The sequence below is a fragment of the Cynocephalus volans genome, chromosome 10 (genome assembly GCF_027409185.1).
Source record: "Cynocephalus volans isolate mCynVol1 chromosome 10, mCynVol1.pri, whole genome shotgun sequence".
Lineage (NCBI taxonomy): Eukaryota > Metazoa > Chordata > Mammalia > Dermoptera > Cynocephalidae > Cynocephalus > Cynocephalus volans.
The window spans coordinates 22,078,082-22,094,888 of NC_084469.1; the positions used below are offsets into that span (position 1 = coordinate 22,078,082).

The 16,807-nt window shown below is 42.3% G+C and overlaps 2 protein-coding genes across 2 annotated transcripts; both read right to left on the reverse strand.

Annotated features, from left to right (window-relative positions):
- Positions 1–3,725: 3,725 nt before the first annotated feature.
- Positions 3,726–5,261, reverse strand: LOC134388384 (C-C motif chemokine 7-like). Its single transcript, XM_063111379.1, has 3 exons — positions 5,180–5,261; positions 4,262–4,379; positions 3,726–3,831 (listed from the first exon to the last, which is right to left on the reverse strand). Exons 1-3 carry the CDS (start codon positions 5,253–5,255, stop codon positions 3,726–3,728), a joined length of 300 nt encoding a protein of 99 aa, XP_062967449.1. The 5' UTR covers positions 5,256–5,261.
- Positions 5,262–14,709: 9,448 nt separating this feature from the next.
- LOC134388383 (C-C motif chemokine 2-like) lies at positions 14,710–16,597 on the reverse strand. The gene is made up of 3 exons (XM_063111378.1): positions 16,471–16,597; positions 15,547–15,664; positions 14,710–15,162 (listed from the first exon to the last, which is right to left on the reverse strand). The coding sequence occupies exons 1-3, from the start codon at positions 16,544–16,546 to the stop codon at positions 14,982–14,984; spliced, it is 375 nt and encodes a 124-aa protein (XP_062967448.1). The 5' UTR covers positions 16,547–16,597; the 3' UTR covers positions 14,710–14,981.
- Positions 16,598–16,807: the final 210 nt, after the last annotated feature.

Genomic DNA, 16,807 nt, shown 5'->3' on the forward strand with positions numbered 1-16,807 from the left:
TGACTCCAGCATAACTGCAAAGGAGCCTGAGAAACGAAGAGGAGCACGTGACTCTCTGGTGAGGACTAACAGTTTCTATCACCTTCTCCCTTTTCTCACTTCTCACACATAAAGAACACAATCAGCCCATCCCTAAGACAGACAACCCAAAGTCCCATTTAGTCATTAAATCAACCTGAACGTACAGGACCTCTTGGTGATGGGTGGTCCTTTCTATCAGGTGAGGATATGTACGATATAGTCACTACTTTGTCCAGTGACCTGTGAACTAGAAAGACAACTTATTTGCCTCTTACTCAATATATCAAGTTCAAAAAGGGCAGGGCACTTGCAAACAACACCCTCATTCATGGACGGGAAGATGGTTGAACCCAGTGGTCAACGCTCTGTAGCAATCATACAATCCTTCAGGCAGATGTAAAAGTCCCCCAGCACTGGTTAGGCTTGGCTCTGCTCTCTGAGGAAGTTCTTTCATCCTTTGGATCCTGGTTCCTGGTTGTCCCTGTAAGGCCCCTCCTTTTCCAGTATTCCCCTTCGCCACTTCTGAAGTGTGTGTTGAAGAGAGACTACTTTCTTGGGGGTGCTGCAGCCTTTGAGGATTGCTGGCTGCACTGTAGGACTTGGAGTTTGTTTTCATTTTGAACTGTTCAGGCTCACTTGTAGTTTCATTGGCAATATAGTATATTTCTGTCGGTAACTTAGTAGACTTCTGATCTCTTTGCACACAGTCAATTTCATACACCAGCAACTACAGGCCAAGTTTCTTCTTTAGAGACATACTTCTCAAATTATTTTTCTGCTTTCTCTTCTCTTCTCTTCTCTTCTCTTCTCTTCTCTTCTCTTCTCTTCTCTTCTCTTCTCTTCTCTTCTCTTCTCTCTCTCTCTCTCTCTCTGTCTCTCTGTCTCTCTCTCTCTCTCTCTCTCTCTCTCTCTCCTCTTAATGAAGTTACTAATATTAGGCTTGATGTGGTAAGGCTACAACTTTGATCTGATTTTTTCCCTATGTCATTTCATTCAATGAAGAGGTTTTTTTCCTGAATCTTTATTACTGAATTCTTATTTTATCCTTAAATATTTTCTATTAATGTTTGAGACCTAGAAACAGATGACTTTTCCAACATTTCAAGGTCCTAAATTTGTGGATTTTATTATTTTTCATTTCTACTTTAAGGCCAGCCGATTCTTTCCTGAGCTCATTTCTTTCTTGCAATACCTTAACAAATGCAGACAAAAAATGTCAACACACTAATGTATGTTTCTCAAACTTTCCCCTTGGAGCTACAATTGCAGTGGATAGGACCTGACAGCTCTAACACTTTGTAACATAAACTGTCATCTTTTGAACCTGAGATATCAGCTTCACCAGTACCTACTGATAAATGTCTAGTCAATGCCACACATTTCAGTTTTTTCATGTCAGCGCATGATCATGGTAACAATGACTCTATTAATCAGGGTTAGGCTAGGTTGCAAACTTCAGTGGCTCAACACAACAAGTGTTTATTTCTCTCCCATGTCATGGTTCAAGGTAGGCCACATGGCTTTCTTCCAAGCAGTGACCAAAGACTTGGGGATATAGAATGCTTGCACCTTGAAGATGAGCTTTATGGAACACATTGCCCCCAAGTTCATCATGCTGGAGGAAGAGAAGGCTGGACGTGTGCGTTGTTATAGGGATCAGTCTGTACATCATTTCAGTGCTTACTCAGTTGGTTAGAATACAGTCACATGACCCCCAGGCAAATGTAATTTATACCGGAGAACATAGACGAGCCGTGGATGTGTTGTGGTCATTTACAGTCTCTGCTACTGCAGGACTGGTGCATGCCCAAAGGCCAAGTCTAGGAGGCAGTAACGTTCAAACAAAAGATACTCTTCATGTCTAAGCCAGAGGTCACAGGTCAAGCCCAGAGACTATCTTGATCTGAAATAGAGAACATCACAGAACCTCAAAGTGTATCCCATCACTGGTCCCCAGAAAACGGCTGACAACTAGTTAAAGAGATCGAACTAGTTAAAAAGTTTCCACAGCCAACACTCCATATCAGAATCTTTGGTGATGGTACCTGGAAATCTATGTTTTTTGTTAGGGTCTAAGTAATGTTGATGCCAACATGAGAGCCATTAATCTACTGAACACCTCCATTTTTGGAGGCCTAGTCAGGTAAAGTATCCTGCCTAAGTTTACTAGGCACATTGTGGTACAAACAGTCTGATCCTGAATCTCATCAAACTTAATGCCCAGTTGTGTATCAGCCTTTGTTCCTGGTTGTGGTTTGGGATTTCTTTCTTATTCTGTTCCCAGAGGGGACGTGGGATTCCAGGCCTATATGAGGACAAATGAAATGAATTTTTCCTTTGAAAATTAAGAGATAAAAGCAGTCTGAGCAGATTCTGTTTGGGCTTGGGCACATGGAGCTCTTCTCTCCTTGCCGAGGTCCTACTGTCTGACGGCTTAGTATTTGCCTGTGCTAGAGGGCTTGCCGTGTCTCAGCAAGCTATAGCATCTGTTTGTTTCCCCTCCTACTCCTGTTCTGCCTTCTGCTTGTTCTCACCTGTAATTTGAGGTTACTGATTCTTGGTGTTTGGGGATGAGGACTGGCGGGCAGAAGGAGAGGAAGGGCTGTTGGACCTGACCTGAGCATCAATGACAGCAGTAAATGGTCACCAATAAACTGTCTGTTTGCCACTAAGGTGTCTTATACCTCCTGGCACCTTGATTTCTACCTGGGGCTTTGATGGGAACCCTGTCTCTAAAAAGCTCAGCTGAAGAGATCAAGAGTTTGTGAGTGTCCTGCATTGGGGGCAGGGTCTTCATCTTCCCTGCTCTTCCCTCACCTGTAGAGATGGAAATTCTTAAAGACACTTGGTTCCCAGATGGGAAGGGAACTTGCAAGACCATCTGTGGGCCCCCTACCTGATTTCTCAATGCAGGAGATGTTTGTATGACTCTGGACTGCAGGGCTGATTAGAAGGAACATTAGCCAGCCACAAGACTGATGTAATGCATGACGGGAGAGACTTTGGGGTAGGGCGTGGGATGGTGAGAAAAGGAATGACTTTGGGAAAGAAGGAAGGCATTCGAACCATGCCTGAAGCTGACGTCAGATCTGGAGCTGTGGATCTGGCTCAGCCTGGTCCCACCTGCCTGTCTCTCCTTGACATGCAGAGGAGCCCAGCCTGGGGGAAAGCCCACAGTCCATCACATACTCATTCGTCCACAACACCAGCCCCACCATCTGTCACCACCTCCAGCTTTATCTTATCCTTCAAAAAGCCATCAAAGTCAGGTTTTATACAAAAATATATTTTACATGAAAACTCGAGAGTGGTACATATAAAAAGATTCAATTTTAAAATAACTTTATGGTTTTATAAGGACATGACCTTCTAAAAATTAAAAAAAAAAAATCTTTGCATTGATTCTTGCAAGGACCTTCACAGCACCTCAGCCAGGTAAAGAGGGAAGGAGCATCCAGCTGTTTTTACGGGTCTGAACTGATGTGATGTGTTGAAGGCTTTACTCCAAATCCATGGCAGATTAAATTACAATATCAACAACTTTAAAAAACATTTCTTAAGAATAACTATGATCACATTATTACACAAAGCTCATGTTCCTTAGAATTATAACATAATAACTTCAGAACAACTTTTGGAAAGAACAGGGATATAAATTATTTGTTTCTCAAGTACTGGCTTGCCTTCAGCTCAGGCACAAATGCTCAAAGCTTTAGAGTCTGGGTTTTCTTGTCCAGGTACTTCATGGAATCCTGAACCCACTTCTGCTTGGGGTCAGCACATATCTCATTGTCCAATATGGTCTTGAAGCTGTAGAGGAGAGAGAGCACAGTTAGATAGAGCACCTTGAGGATTCAACCAGGGAGTGTAACTGGCTCAGTGGGAAACCTGCCTGCTCCATCATCCTAGGGTAATGGTACTGCCCCAGGGACAGAGGAGGAAGAAGGCAGGTGAAAGAAAGGGCCTCAGGAAAGCAGCTATTTTTGCTGGCCCAGGTGAAGCCCCTTTGGCTCCCGGATGAAGGAACTGAACTAACTGGTGGCTGGAAAGGGAGCTGGAACTGGGAAGTCATTTTCTTTTCTTGGATTCAGTTTTCCCGTTAGAAAATTTCTGGGATTGGTTTAGAGATGGTCTAAGCATCTAAATATTTGATTCCAGCTCAGTTTGGTAATAGTCCTCTCCACTGGCCCAGGGAAGACTTAGAACTGAGGGTTGAAAGGGGTGGTCCTGGTCCACTCACATCACAGCTGGCTGGGGACACTGGCTGCTGCTGATACTTCTGTAGCTCTCCAGCCTCTGCTTAGGGAACTTCTTCTTGATGAATTTATAGCAGCAGGTGGCTGAGGTGTTAATCCCATCTGCAATGAAACAACAGCAAGAAAAGGCTCGTTAGGGTGAGTTCTGGGTCTTTCTATTTGTAAAGTAGGGAATGGTAAGAAGGAGGAATCAGAGAGAAAGAAGGTGGAGGGAGAAGCTGCCCACTGCAAGTTCAATGTCTCTGCCATCTGAGGCATTCATTCAACTCTTTCTCACTTTCGGGGACTATAAAATAAGAATGTACCATCACTAATTGACAGAGGGGAGAGGAACTGATGAGACTCTGGGTGTTGCTAGGAGGGGCTTATATAATAATCCAATTCCTTAGGGCAAGGGGATCTCAGCTATGAGCCCCCTTTTAGGCTCCAAGCAATGTACGCCTGGTTGTGAGCGTCCCTGATACTGACAGCCTCTGCAGAGCTGCTGTCCCTGGAAGCTGGACTGAATGGAGCACAGACCAGATTCTGGGTCTCCTCCTTTCTCCTCGCCCGTATCTGGAAATATCCCACACATCCACCACCAGAGGCCCCCTGCCCCCCTTTGATTACACTAACCCCCAAACACTGCTGAAAGCAAATGGGGCAGCAACTGCACTGAGGGTGTGTTTCCAGGGCTGGAGTCCTGGGAGGGGCTGGATCTGGGGTCCACAGCTGGAATTCTAGTTGAGGCTCTGCCCAGGAGCAGCTGTGTGATTGGGCTTATTCCTTGTCCTTCCCTGAGATGCCTCATCTTGGAAAAGCAGCTGTTAAAGTGAGAGCGTGGGTACCCCTTCTACTGGGACAGGCCATGATAACCCAGAGACAGGGTGATGTGCTTCAAGGGGAAGGAGGCAGGGGCTCACCTGGCTGAGCAAGCACGTGGGTGCTGAAGGCGGCTGCTGTGAGCAGCAGGCACAGAAGCGCTGCGGAGACCTTCATGCCTGAGGGTGAGGAGGCGAGCTTCAACATGAGAGTTGGCAGCTGCTGGGTTGGTCTCAGCCTCCGCTCCTCTGGTGGCTGTCTCTGCCTTTTGTAGGAAGTAGACAGGAGTAGAGAGAAAGGGAGCAGGGTGAGAGGGCTTTGTTATTCTGAATGAGTCACGGGGTGGAGTAACAAATCTGCTGAGTCAGCGCAGGCTCTGGGGCTGAGGAGGATGCTAGGAAATGAGAGGAGAGAGCGTAGGTTGAGGCTGGTCTGTTACTCACCCAAGACCAGGAGCAGGAGATGAGGTAGGGGCTATGTCCAGGCAGACCACAGTATGTGATCTATGGCTGTTATTAAGAGCTCAGCTTCTTTGAGATGAAACACATTCTGTAGAAAAAGAATGAAAGCAGGGATACCAAAGCCAAGGAGGCACAAGGGATTTCCCCATTTTCCTGTTCAGGCAGCATCCCAAAGTCCCAAGTCCAGAAAGAGGCGCTAAAACTCTGGCTGCGCTCTCAAATGGACTCAAAGATTCTTCACTGTCTTAAATCCTGGTGTCTTTCTAAAGCCCAGAAGAAAACAGAATAATAGCAAATTAGCAGAAAAAATAGAATTCAGTAATCTTAGAATAATAGTACCTAAAATTGTTGCATCTGTTTTGGTAATCTATTGTCGTGTAACTTCCCATCTGAAAACAATGACTTAAAGCAATAACAAGCATGTATTTTCCTCTTGAATAAGAGGGCTGATTGGCCTCAGCTAGGCAGTGCTCGCTGAGAGTTTTTATGTCTTTGCAGTTAGATGAGGGCTAGGATTGGAGTCATCACAAGGTCTTCACTGGATGTCTGGTGTCTGGGCTGCAAGGACTTAACACAGAGGGACGTTGGATCAGATGGAGCTCCTCAGACATCTCTCTCTCTCTGTCAGCTGTACAGTGGCCTCTCCACATAGCTAGGTATTTTTCATGATGGCTTAAGGCTCCCAGGTGCAAGGCTAGGGAATATAGAGCATACCCCTCAGTGGGAGGAATGTAAAGGAATTTATGGACATGTTTTAAAAACCACCATTTCATAGGCTATCAGAACAGCACGGCACATAAAGGCTCTTGGGATTGTTGTGGTTTTCAAAATATCTGATGAACTATGAAAATATTTTTCCAAGTAAAGGAATATAGGGAAGCAAATTTATGAACAAAATCAAAGAGTACCCTCAGGTTGGAGCAGAGACAAGAGATTCCATGTCACCCTCCCCATGCACATATCTGAAGTATATACAAAGAAAAAATTCTGAAAACCACTAATCTAGTTCCCTATCCCATAGTACCTCCCCTTACACACGCACATTAGAAGATCACCATCTCAGATTAACATCAGCTTAATTCTGGTAGTATACAAAAACTTCCATTCTATATAGCACCATTCCCCCACCCCCATCTTAATACTGTTGTGGTTACACATCACACCTTATGTGTCGTGTTCCCCTCCACACAGATTTATAATTTTTTTTTTTTAAGCATGTGTCTTTAAAATCAGGTGCAAGAAAAAAAGTAGCTATAAGCGAATAAACAAAGAACATTTACACTGTCTACTATAATGACCTATGTAGTTGCCTTTGCTAGTGATCTTTATTTCTTTGAATTACTGTCTGGTGACCTTTTGTTTAAGCCTGATGGACTCCCTTTAGGATTTTTTGGAGGACTGGGAATGTCTTCATTTATTATTCACTTTTGAAAAGGGTAGTTTTGCCTTATATAATCAGAGAATAAGTCTATTAGAAGAGTAACTCAATTCTTAATTGACTTATTTCTTTCAGCATTTTGAACAGTATGCCATTGCACGCTGACGTTTATAGCAACGTTATCACAATAGCCAAGTTATGAAAACAACCCAAGTGTCCAGCAATGAATGAATGGATAAATAATATGTGGCATACACATATAACAAAATATTATTCAGCCTTAAAAAAAGGAAATTCTTCCATTTGTGACAACATGGATGAACTTGAGGACATTATGCTAAGTGAAATAAGCCAGTCACAGAAGGACAAGTCCTGCATGATTCTGCTTATATGAGGTATGTAATAGTCAAGCTCAGAAGCAGAGAATAGAATGGGGCTGCTAAGGACCAGAGGGAATGGGAAATAGGGAGTTGTTGTTTAATTGATATAAAGTTTCAGCCATGCAAAATGAATTTGTTCTAGCTGCACGGTATAGTGCCTATAGTTGACAATACTGTACAGCGCACTTAAAAATTTATTAAGAGGGTAGATCTTATGTTAAGCATTCTTACCACCCAAATCAAAACCAAACCAAAATGAAAAATCCCAAAGGGACACAAGTAAACTTTTGGAGGTGATGGACATGTTTATTGCCTTGATTGTGGTGACAGTTTCATGGGTAGATGCATATGCCCAAACACATAAAACTATATACATTAAATATGTGAAGTTTATTGTGTATCAATTATACTTCAATAAAGCTGTTAAAAAAATCCCCCAAACAAAAACCAAGATAATTCACCATATTTACAGAATAAAAAAGATAAATCATATATTTTTAGTAGATGCAGAAAAGGCATTTGACAAAATTCATCTTCTGTTCATAATATAAACTCTCTGCACACTAGAAATGGATGCAAACTTCCTTAATTTATTAGCCGTCATCCACACACAACCTATGACTAACATCATACTTAATGATGAGAGATTAATGCTTTCACCCTAAGATGGGGAGCAAGGCAAGTGCCCTCTCTCACCACTCTTATTTTGCATCATAGCAGTAGTTTTAGAAAATGCTGTCAGGAAGAGAGGAAAAAAAGACATAATTTGGAAAGGCAGAAATGAAAGTGTGATTATTCACAAATAGCATAATTGTCTGTAGAAAATCCCAAAGAAACTACCATAAAACTTCTGAAACTAATAAAAGAATTTAGCAAGTTCTCAAGATCCATGACCAATCTACAAAAGGCAATCATATTCATATGTGCTGGAATAGACATTTGCACTTGAAACTGTCAGCTTTTAAAAAAAATTCATTCTAAGAGATACACGGTAGTATCTCATTGTAGTTTTTCATTTGCATTTCCTTAATGACTAATTATGTTGAGGATTTTTGTATATGCTCGTTACTTTTAGTATAACTTCTCTGATAAATTGTCTATTCAGATTCTCTGGGATATTTTTAATTGAAACATTTATTTTCTCATTATGGAGTTCACAGAGAAAAAAAAAAAAACTGTCCATGAAAGTTTATAGTAGCTTTCAAGTCCCCAGCTGGAAATAAGCCAGATGTCTGTGAAAGATGAAGGGATAGATAAACCATGGTATAGCCATACAGTGAAATATTATTCAGAAATAAAAGGAGACAAACTGCTGATTCAGGCAACAATGTAGATAAATCTGAAATGAATTTTGCTAAGTGAAAGCAGCCAAATCCAAAATGCTACCTGTTGCATATTTCCATTCATGTGACCATCTAGAAAAGGCAAATCTTCAAGAACATAAAACAGATCAGTTGTTGTTAGATGTCGTGAACTGGGGGAATAGCCCAAAGCTAACATCATACTCAATAAAGCAAGACTAACAGCATTCTCTTTAAGATAAGGTGCCTACTTTTCCCACTTCTGTTCAGCACAGTACAGGGAGTCCTAGCTAAAGGAAACAAATAAGAAAAAAAGGTAAAAGTCATTCAAATTGGAAAGGAAGAAATACAATTATCTCTGTTTTCAGATGATATGACCTTATATGTAAAAAAACCTTAAAGATCCCCCTCCCCCCCCACAAAACTGTTACAACTAATAAGGCATTCATCAAAGTAGCAGGATAAAAAATCAAGACACAAAAATCAGTCGCATTTCTATACACTAACAATGAACAATCTGAAAAGAAAATTAATAGAACAATTCCGTTTACAATAGCATCAAAAAGAATAAAATACTTAGGAATTAATCAAGGAGGTGAAAGACTTGAACAGCAAAAACTACAAAACAATGCTGTAAGAAATTAAAGAATACATAAATAAATGAAAAGATATACCATATTTATGGATTGGAAGATTTAATTTTGTTGAGATATTACTACTACTCAAAGTGATCTACAGATTCAATGCAATTTCTCTCAAAATCCCAATGGTGTTTTCTGCAGAAGTAGAAAAATTCATCCTAAAATTCATATGGAATATTAAGGGACCCCAAATAGCCAAAAACAATCTTGAAAAAGAAGATTATATGTGAAGGCCTCACATTTCCTGATTTCAAGACATATTACAAATTTATAGTAATCAAAATATTGTAGTTCTGGCATAAAGATAAACATGTAGACCAGTGAAATAGAATAGAGAGTCCAGAAATGAGCCCTCACTTATATGGTCAAATAATCTTTGACAAGGGTGTCAAGAGTCCTTAATGGGCAAAGGACAGTCGCTTTAACAAATGATGTTGGAAAAACCGATTATCTACATGCAAAAAAATAAAGTTGGACCCTTGCCTTATACCATACACAAAATTTAACTCAAAATGGATTGAAGACTTAAGTGCAAGACCTAAAACTATAAACCTCCTATAAGAAAACAGGGAAAAACTTCATGACATTGGATTTGGCAATGGTTTCTTAGATATGACACCAAAAGCACAGGCAATAAAAGCAAAAATAAAAGATGGAATCATGTCAAACTTAAAAACTTCTGTGCATCAAAGTATGTGATCAACAGAGTAAAAAGTCAGCCTATGAAATGAGAGAAAATATCTGCAAACCCTATAACTCCCAAGGGATTAGTATCCAGAATACATAAAGAACTCCTGCAACTAAACAACAACAACAAAATGAATAACCAAGATTAAAAAATGGGCAAAGGACTTCAATAAACATTTCTCCAAAGATGATGTAAGTGGCCAAGAAGCATATAAAAAGATGCTCAACATCTACTAAGCATTAGAAACGTGTAAATCAAAATCATAATGAGATATCATATCATCACCCCATTAGGATTTTTAGCATTAAAAAAAGACAAAAAATAATGAGTATTGGCAAAGATGTGGAGAAACTGGAACCATCGTGCACTGCTGGTGGGAATGTAAAATGGTGAAGCCACTATAGACTACAGTATGGCAGTTCCTCAAAAAATTAAAGCTAGGATCACCATATGATCCAGCGATCCCACTTCTGGGTGTTATCCAAAAGAATTGAAAACAACATCTGGAAGAGATATTTGCATATCCCTGTTTCTAACAGGAGTATTCACAATAGCATAGCCAAGAGGTGGAAGCTACCCAACTGCCCATCTTTGAGTGAATGGATAAACCAAGTGTGGCTTATATATATACAATGGAATATTATTTAGCTTTAAAAAGAAAGAGAATCCTGTTACATGCTACAACATGGATGAACTCTGAGGAAATTATGCTAAGTGAAATAAACCAGTCACAGAAAGTCATATACTGAATGATTTCACTTGTAAGCAAGTTAGCTAAAGGAGTTAATTCATAGAAAAAGAAAATAGAATGGTGATTGCCAGAGGCTGGACAGAGGAGGAAATGGGAAGTTGTTTAATGGGTATAGAGTTTCACTTTTGCAAAATGAAAAAGTTCTGGAGCTCTGTTGCACAACGATGTTAAGTATATTAACATTAACACTACAGAACTATACTCTTAAAAATGGTGAATTTTATATTATTTTTTTTTTACCACGATTTAAAAAAAAGTTAAAGAGACAACAAAAACTTACAGGGGTGAATTTTATAGCCTCCAAATAAGAGAGTACCATCCGTTCTGTAAATAAGTGAGCAATTTACCTGTTCGTGACACACCCATATGTAAGGTGGAATAAGAACAAGACAATTACCATGAACACTCTCACTGGGAAAAGGAGGACTGGAAGACACCCAGGAGTGACTAACAGACCGCTAGGTACACTTGTAGTGCTTGGCTGGTTTCTCTGCTTCCTCCACACTCGATCCATGACTATCTCTCAGGCTGAGGTCCCCAGGCTATACTGGGATGCCACATTCTTAACCCACTCTCTTCTTTAAGCCACACTGTCCAATTGAAAGGTTTTATAGATACTTAGTTGTTCAAAGCCTTTTAAAAATTCTATCTCCCTGCTTGTGATGGTGAAACAGTTGGTTTTTTGAACTCTACGATGTCCTTAATTTCTGAACTCTATATCCCCTTTCACTCCTAATTATGAATTGGACAAGTCTAGGTCAGAACAAAGGACACTATGAAAATCCAAGTCAGTGGTTGCAGGATTGGCTGGCAACCCCAGTAACCTGAGTGGGAGAGAATTGAGAACAGGATCCCAAACTTGTTTGTGCACCAGGATCTTCTGGGGAACTCATAAAATCTGCAAATGAGAAGGGGAGCCATTCTAACACCCTAATCATTCTAACACCATTCTAACATCCTAATCAGAATCTTTGGGGTTGTATGATTGTTTTGAAAGAAACTCAGGTGACTTTGATGCACAAGTAACTTAGGAACCACTTAATGCACCAAATATGCTCATAACATATAGACATGCAGGTGAAAGGTGACTTGCACAAGATTGTCTAAAAATTTAGTCACCAAACCAGATCAAGATCTCAAAGGCCAGGTTACAGTGCCCAGCTACCTACTGCAAATATTTGCCTGATTCCTAGCTATGATAGTCTGAACAATGCCTCCCTCCCAGAGATGCTCACAGCTTAATTCAGTCCCTGGAACCTGTAAATATGTTACCTGACATGACAAAAGGAACTTTGCAGATGTGATTAATTTAAGGATCTTGAGTTTGGGAGATTATTCTGGATTATCTAGATGGTCCCTATATAATCATAAACATCTTTACAAGGTGGAGGCCAGAGGGTGAGAGCCAGAGATAAGATGTGACAACAGAGGCGCGGTTGGGGGTAGGGAGAGGAGAGAGAGAGAGAGAGAGAGAGAGAGAGAGAGAGGTTTGAAGATGGACGAAGGGGCCATGAGCTATGGGTTTGAGGTAGCCTCTAGAAGTTGGAAAAAGCAAGAAAATGGATTGTCACCTAGAGCCTCCAGAAGGAATGCAACTCTGCAGACTGACTATAGACATCTGACCTTCAGAATAGTAAGACTCATATATTTGAGCTGTTTTAAGCCATTGTAATTTACTATAAAATACTGTAATTTGTTACAGTAGCAATAAGAAACTAAAAGATTTTTTGGTATCTGGAAATGGAATGCTGCTGTAATGAACACCTAAAAATGTGGAAATGGCTATGGAATTGGGCAATAGGCGGAGGCTGGAAGAATTTGGAGCATGATAGGAAAAGCCTAGACTTCCTGGAACAGACTTTTGGCTGCCACAGGAAATGTAGGTGCTACATTTGGCATTCCCTCCTGAAACAGACCTAAGCATTGCCAACGGCTTGTGCTCAGTTTCATCACGCAAGGAGCAAGCTATCCCATGCTGGGCTGGAAATAAAAATGGATTTAAGAATTCCTCAAAATGAATGGATACAGCTCAAAAAGAAAATGTGAACAGGTTATTTAGGACTTTGAGCACATGGATCCCCCCTGCCTCTGCCTTGCCTCCTCCCAGGCTCTCTGTCTCAAGTCTGCCTGGCATTGGGGGCCCGCCGCTCAGTAGGCTATTATGGCAAAGTGCTGTTCATTTGCGTTCCATTCCCTTTTTACCTCTTGGCATCCACTGCAATTTGATATTTTATTCCCAATTGGTGATCAAGGCTGAGGACTGGAGGGGTGAAGGAGAGGCAGGGAGGACCTGGAACAAGGGTCTGTGAGTTCCGTGCATAGCTGCCAATGAACTGTCTGCTGCTGACATATCAGGGCACTTCAAGCGTTGAAGGAATTCCTTAGCCTCATTCAGGGACCCTGGGCTGGCTCAAGAATGTAGAAGCAGAATCCTCCCTCTACCCCTGTAGCTCCAGCTGGTAGAAATGGAAGTTTTCCAAGAGATGTGCTTCCAGATCCAGAAGAGAACTAGGTTCCCCTGGATTTCTGTTTGCAACACATTATCATCCCCATGTTATTGATGAAGACTTATAATACCTGACTTGCCTTAAATGACAGAGTGGGTCATTGCTAGCTCTGGGGTTAGAACCCAAGTGTTTTTCTTGCCCCCAGAGTTCTCCCCAGTGCCTCATGCTGCAAAGGCACTGCCCGGTCTAGCCTGACACAGTGGCCATCTCCCCACCAGACTGGGAAGGTGAGTGCCATGCAGTTTATTCAATAGAACAAGATATCTGCTTTCCTGGGTGGTGGGGTTCTCTGGTGTCCAGGTGAGCCAAATGCCTCACAGGTGAATCAAATGTCATGCACGGAAATACAGAACTTAAGTGGACATTTAGGAAGAGGAGGTTCATCTGTTTTAATGCATGATCCCGGGCTCTGGGAATGGAAGGGGGATAGTGATAAAGGGAGGCGATTTCTGGTTTCAGGGAAGATGCCCTCTCAAAATACATGCTGAAGAAAGAGCTTCTGTATCTTAGGCCATAGGTCCTGCTCCTGCATCCACAACATTCAACATCTCCCCTGTGTGGCTCATTCTTCTGCAACGCTGCCTCTTACCCTTCACATTCAGGCCCTCATCAGCTCTCGCCTGGACTATAGCCTGTCACTTGTCCCGACTTATCTATGTGTGCATGAAGCTGATACATGACGTTTCCTGAAACTCACCTCTGAACCTCTGGACATGGCATGCCCCTCCTCATTCGACTGAAGACTTTCAGCATTTCCCTTGAAACTATAAAGTTGAGTACTAACTCCCCATCCTAAAACTGAAAACCCTTTACCCACCTTTCTTTTAAAATCCCTATTTCCCGACATAGACATGGATCCCAGCTCCCATCTGACTGGTTTTCTCCTTTTTTGATGTACAAGTCATCATCATTTCTACCCCCCAGAATTTGCTCCCACACATCTTTCTGTTTTTTCTTAATGACCCTGTAATTTTTCTAGAAAAGGCATACATTCATCAAGGATAAGTTCAAGACATATCCTCTCTATGAAACCCTAACTAACCATCTAACTGATGGTCATTGCTTCCTCCTGATTTCCCAGTGCCTACAGTATTTGTGTTACTCCAGGTTGGAGGGTTAATTGGAGGGGTAGAGATTGGTGGTGGGTATCCACGTTAGGGGGCAGTTGTAATAGATTGTGGAAAGGGCTGTGGGCAGGGGTCAGAGGATATGAGAAAAGAAATGGTGGTGGGATTGAACAAGTGGCTAAGGTCATTGAGGATCTGGGAAGTTAATGTCAGGGACTGAAACAGTGGTGCTGGAATGTCTGATTGGGTTCTGCCTTGAAGATTCTTCTATAGACACTCAGATGAGACCATCCAGTGGAAAAGACCACATCCCCATTTCTCCAAAATGTGAGCCCTGCTCTCCAAAACCACGCTCCTCCCTTATCACCAGGCTTATATGCTTAGCTTTGTAATTTCCTTCAAGAAAACACTCAAAGTCAGATTTTGTACAAAAATATATATTTTGTTCAATAGTCACATAATACTTATTTTCACAATAATATTTTAGCCAATACCTTGGAATTTAAAAACAAAAAGTCTTTGCATTCATGATCCTTGCAAAGACTCCATAAAACATCCCAGGGGTAGAATTGGGGTTCACAGAGGGTAAACAATTTGCCCAAATCTCTATATCTAAAAAACACTGGTACTTATGGAAGATAAACTTAAAACATCAATAACTTAAATAAGATTAGCATTAATTAAGGCATCATATTCCATATTAATAAACAAAGTTCATACTCTTTGAAATTACAATAAAGTAGTAGTAGAGGGAGAGCTAGTGGAAAATAAATAAGTTTCATTTTCTTGGGTTGTGGAGTGAGTGTAAGGCTTTAGAGTTTTGGTTATTCTGTCCAGGTGGGCAATGGCACTCTGGACCCACTTCTCCTTGGGATCAGCACAGATCTCCTTGGACAGTTTGGTCATGAAGCTGTGGGGAGAGAGAGGACACAGTTAGATGAAGTGTCTTTGTAGTGTCAGCCTAGGAGTGTAGCCCATTCTGCACCACGGGGCTGCCGTGGTAGTTAGAGGAGGAAGGAAGGTGGAGGAAGGAATCCAGAGCAAGCTGCTCCTAAGGCGTCCCAGGCAAAGCCATCCTGACTTCAGGGTAAAGCAATCAGGATGGCCTGAATAAGCACCCAGATGGAGAATGATGTTGGGGTCCACTTTTTCCCCTCTGGGCCTCAGTTTTCCCATTAAGAACTTTTGGATACTGGGTTAGGTGGTATAGCTCTCTGACTGTAACTTTGTGGGACTGTCCCTTGCTACCTGAGGAAAAACTCTGGACAGGGGAGGGCTGGTGTGCTCAACTCACATCACAGCTTCTTTGGGACACTTGCTGCTGGTGATTCTTATGTAGCTCTTGAGCCTCTGCGTCGCAATCTTCCTATTGGTGACTGTATAGCAGCAGGTGACTGGGGCGCTAATTGCATCTGGAAAATAAACCACAAAGAAAAAGCATTTTAGAATGGGATGGATTTTTCTAATCTTAATAAGAGAAAAATCATGAGGAGAAGGCAAAGGTAAGGCAGGAGTAGAGGCAGAATCCATTAAATTCCTGTATTTCTTCCTATAACTCAGAACTAGAATGTGATCTTTGACCCACTGACTCGGTTTCCTATGCTATTAAATTGGTACACAACATTGATAAGGAACAGAGGGAAGGGGAAGCTGTTAAAACAAGGTAAGTCCTGGGATTGTCATTAGGAAGGGCTAATAATCCAAACTATCCGGGCAGGGGAACATCAGCTGGGGCCCCCTTTTAGGCTCCGAGCAATCTACTCCTGGTTGTGAGCGTCCCTGATACTGACAGCCTCTGCAGAGCCACTGTCCCTGGAAGCTGGACTGAATGAAGCACAGACCAGATTCCAGGTCTCCTCTTTCCCCCTCCCCCATATCTGGAAATACTCCACACATCCACCACCAGAGGCCCCCCCTTGATTACACTAACCCCCAAACACTGCTGAAAGCAAATGGGGCAGCAACTGCACTGAGGGTGTGTTTCCAGGGCTGGAGTCCTGGAAGGGGCTGGATCTGGGGTCCACAGCTGGCATTCTAGTTGAGGCTCTGCCCGGGAGCAGCTGTGTGACTGGGCTCATTCCTTATCCCTTCCCTGAGATGCCTTATCTTAGAAAAGCAGCTGTTAAAGTGAGAGCGTGGGTACCCCTTCTGCTGGGACAGGCCATGATAACCCAGAGACAGGGTGATGTGCTTCAAGGGGAAGGAGGCAGGGGCTCACCTGGCTGAGCAAGCACGTGGGTGCTGAAGGCGGCTGCTGTGAGCAGCAGGCACAGAAGCGCTGCGGAGACCTTCATGCCTGAGGGTGAGGAGGCGAGCTTCAACGTGAGAGATGGAGGTTTCAGGTTGTTCTCAGCCTCTCTGCTCTTCTGGCTGCTCTGTGTCTGCCTTTTATTGAAACCGAGAGAGGTGGAGCCAGGCGGGAGGGCTTGGCCTGGGGCAGCATTCTCCTCAATGAATGACGAAGTGGAATCCTAAATCTGCTGAGCAAGCGCAGAGCCCTGGGAGTTTTCGAGGAAGTAGGAAAGGGAAGCAATGGGTCAGGACTTGGCACTTTT